Here is a 4,164-nt window from a genome sequence, read left to right on the forward strand (position 1 = left end):
TAAAATTAATTATATAATAAAATAATGTTTTGTGACTAAGAATTAAACATACACTTGTTTAATAATATTGTATATTTAATAATATTGTATTTTTAATAATATTGTATATTTTATTTGCAATACAAGTATAAATTAATATAAATTTATTTGTTTAAGAGTCTTGAGCTGCTGGTTAAAAATGAGCTGATGTTATGTAAAAATTATTGTATAAAAATGTTGTTTACTATGTATAATATTAGGAACTTATTTTCAAAATATCACTCATCGAGATGTCTTCTTCTTCATTACAGCTTACAGAATTGCTATATATTCTAACTTACAGCACCTTTTCGAAATCAGCCGGAATATTAAATGTAATCTTCTCTGGTTTTTCCATTGCGAAGGTACATCTTTGTTTCCTCCTTACAAATCCCTCCAATATGTTCCTCCAGGAGTATGTTTCAACACAGTGAGCAGTTCTTGGAAGTTATGTTACCTTGCTCACCTCACTGCATTTTTAAGGAAAACGTGTATTTGTTGCAGTGTGATCGCTAATTCGAAGGACGAAGGGGACGATCCTATATGTGTTCGTCATTCATTATAATTGCGATTTTGCGCAGTATAAACTAAATATATTTAATGTATTTAATTTTATATACATATATATTTTGATATTTTGATATTTCAAATCCTTTAATATTTGTACTTGATCATGCACTTCGGGCCAGCAATATTTTTCTGTTTATGAATGTGATAGGCTCAATCATAACTTATAGGATACGTTATTTAACATCAGTTCACCTTGTTTATCAAGTTGTAATATTAAAAGGAGAAATTATACTTAGAAGTGCAAAACAGAACGCACCCACTGTCTTCTATTTATAATTAACAAATATTAATCAATAAGATAGAATTACATTCAGTTGTTGATCTGTGATAAAAGTATTTTGATAAAATTATAATCTTTGAAACATTTGTTACAACTAAACAATTTTAATTCGATTCAATCAATACGTTCACATTATTCGATCGAGTATATCATCTCTATCGTGTTATTTAAATTTTGCTGGATGATAATGTTGATCAAGTCTCTTAATACGATACATGATGATGAATTTGCTTTACATTTTTAATATAAATAACGTACAGCAACCGAGGGAAGAGAAGAGTATATAGAAACTTTGTAGCTGTCTTTATCTGAATTTTTTGTAACCACTGCAATTATTGAAACATCAACTTATAATTTTTCCTCATGACTTCTGAGATAAAAAGAAATAGAATGTGAACAACTTTCATTGGTCGACTACAACCAAGGTGGTGGTTACTCGAATACTGAATTAGATTCTAGCGTTAGACTTTTACAGTTTCATTGAAACCTCTCGAGTAATCATATCTAAAGACAAAGTTAAGACTATTGACTGATGTCGTGCTTGAGAATTTCCTTTGTCCGTTAACTTTGAAATTGAACGTTTCATTTGTATTGCAGTTTTAGTGAAATTTTAAGCTGTGTACTTATTATTTGAACTATATATATGCTGTTACGTTAAGAAATTGATACTTTCTTTTGGATTATATACTCACTTATAATGTAGTCAGAGAAAAAAAGAAAATTAATTAGTGTTAGTGATACATCACATTGACGATCGTGTAAAATAAATTTATTTGATATCAATGAATAACGAAATAAAATCAGCGAATACTATATGTCGCTCCGTAGAGTTCGGTCTTCGCATGATTGGTGTATGGCCGAATATATCGTGTGCAATTTTCCGTAGAGTATGTTGCATATCTTCGATGGCAATATTTCAGACCTTTCAATATTGGTACTTGATCATGCACTTTGGCGAAAGCAATATTTTCCTTCTCATGGATGTGATAAGCGCAACTCTGACTTATAGTCTTCTGTTTATCAAACTGATTATTATCATATTCAATGTTAGGTAAGATTCTTACGATGTACATTGAGTATAAAATCAGTACGACCACAAAATAAGCACTTAGATTCTTTATTCTAGATCTCAAGCTAATCGCCAGAAGAAAAAATGTTCGATTTTTAATCTGTTTAATCTGTTTAAATTTTGTAAATTTGCATTGATTTATATATTTCTGGAGTAATATTTCGCAAATAGCTGCGATTTCATGTCGATCAATATTTTTTTGAATAATTCATTATAGTCTGCTGGATGATATAATAGCACATGTGATCGAGGATTGGAAAAAGCGTGATATTTCTGACGAATACATGATGAATAGAATGGCTTATGTTTCTCGCTGGTTTTCCAATTTCATAATCTGTTCACACGCAGTATCGGTATTCTTCTATGCGATGGGCACTTTGTTGGCCCACAGAAACAGCAATCAAACTGATGCTCGAGAGCTCATTCTCAAAATGGAATTACCTTTCAAGATCGAAACCACATCAGTATATCTTACCGTTCTCATTACGCAGTTCGTTCATCAGGTAAGCGCTGCCAGTATGTTGGCTGTGCTAAATTGCTTGCTGCTAACATTGGTAAGTTTGAATACTTTTCATGATTTTTCTAGAATTATAAAGAAAAATAACGCCAAGAAGATAATTTAAGGACTTAAGTGATCCTAAAAATAATTAAACAGATTTATTATTACATAAAATACATTATTAAATGAAGAATGCATTATGATTTTGTTTAAAAAATAAGTAGTTATATAAAATTTTAATAAATAAAATATTTGTTCCATTTGCTAAGCTTATTAAAAATATATAATAAATATATTAAGGAAGAAAAAATAAAAACGCAATAATTATTAATTAATACATTAAATTTTATTATTTAACTTTTTCATACATAGAAATTTAATGTTCCTAAATAATAAGAATAAAAAATTCATTCAATATTGAATATAGAACAAAAAAAAGTATTTTTATTATACATATCTGATGTTAAATTGAATTTGATTTATAACATTTAGATTCTTCATGCATGTGGACAGATTGATATATTGCGGCAGAAACTGAGTGAAATTACACGGAAGAACACTAAGCAACATATGAACGATATCGCAAAAATACTGATTATTCGGCATCAAAAAATTATTTCCTTCTCCAAAAATATTGAGACTCTCTTTTCGAACATAGCGCTAATACAATTCGTGTCAATTACTTTAGTCCTCTGTTCCCTAGGATTTGTCATCGTGACCGTAAGTACACGTGAAATAACATAATTGTTCAAAAAACATAAGTTATTTAAAATTTTTAGTCTATTGGTGTTCCGGGTGGATCGCCTATGCTAGTAAAATCCGTATTCTTTTACATTCTAGTCAATATGGAGGCATTTACAGTTTGCTTTCTTGGAGAATATCTCAGTACTAAAGTCAGTAAATAATATGACACATGTATAGGATATATGACATGTTTTATAATGAAACTTATTTTAGAGCAAAATGATTGGTGACGCGGCGTATGAAGCGCTTTGGTATGAATTGAATCCGATTCAAAATCGAGATATTCTCTTTATAATTGTAAGATCACAGAAGTTTTTGACGCTAACGATCGGAAAAGTCGCTGAACTTTCACTAAAACAATTTGCTAATGTAAGGATTTAGTAAAGTAATAAAAGTAGTTGAGTAGAGGCGTATTCGTGGCAGAATTTTACGTTGATTGATGTTTTGACATGTCCGCGAGTGACGATCTCTAGTCACTTCATCACGGTATAAGTATTCGCGTATGATGGCCGTAATTGCTTTTATCATGTTGTAGATCATGAAAGCCTCGGCGTCATATATGTCGGTATTACACGCGATATATTGAAGCCTAAATATACTTTATGCTTCGCTTATATCTTTGCGTGCAGAAGGATATAGTACTTTTACTACCGCCAACTGGTTATAATATGTGATTAGCAATTTTTCAGAGACTTGATGGGGTTTCACATCAGATGTATATAAAAGTAGACGAATATTGGTTTGCATATTAAAGTATTGTATTTTGGTTTGTGATGAACAATATGAAGTTGATCTTCTTGGCCGATGTACTTTTTCAAAGCTAATAATAACAAAATAAAAAGATTTAGTTAAATACTTAATTTAATTATATTTAATACTACTTTAAATTACAAAGTTAAATTACAAAGTTAAGAATTAAACCTGGAAAAATCTGTATGTATGCGCGTGTTAAAAATAATTAAATATTTTATACATATATATATA

The 4,164-nt window shown here is 29.7% G+C and overlaps 1 protein-coding gene across 1 annotated transcript in view; it reads left to right on the plus strand.

Moving 5' to 3' along the window:
- The window catches only part of LOC108686659, a 39,635-nt gene extending 35,869 nt beyond the window's left edge, over positions 1–3,766 (plus strand). The window contains exons 23-28 of the mRNA XM_018192086.1: positions 1,755–1,919; positions 2,155–2,491; positions 2,929–3,156; positions 3,216–3,329; positions 3,394–3,549; positions 3,716–3,766. Of these exons, the coding sequence (XP_018047575.1) occupies positions 1,755–1,919; positions 2,155–2,491; positions 2,929–3,156; positions 3,216–3,329; positions 3,394–3,549; positions 3,716–3,766 (1,051 nt within the window). The remainder of the gene's footprint in view (positions 1–1,754; positions 1,920–2,154; positions 2,492–2,928; positions 3,157–3,215; positions 3,330–3,393; positions 3,550–3,715) is intronic.
- Positions 3,767–4,164: the final 398 nt, after the last annotated feature.

The sequence above is a fragment of the Atta colombica genome, unplaced genomic scaffold (assembly GCF_001594045.1).
Source record: "Atta colombica isolate Treedump-2 unplaced genomic scaffold, Acol1.0 scaffold189, whole genome shotgun sequence".
NCBI lineage: Eukaryota > Metazoa > Arthropoda > Insecta > Hymenoptera > Formicidae > Atta > Atta colombica.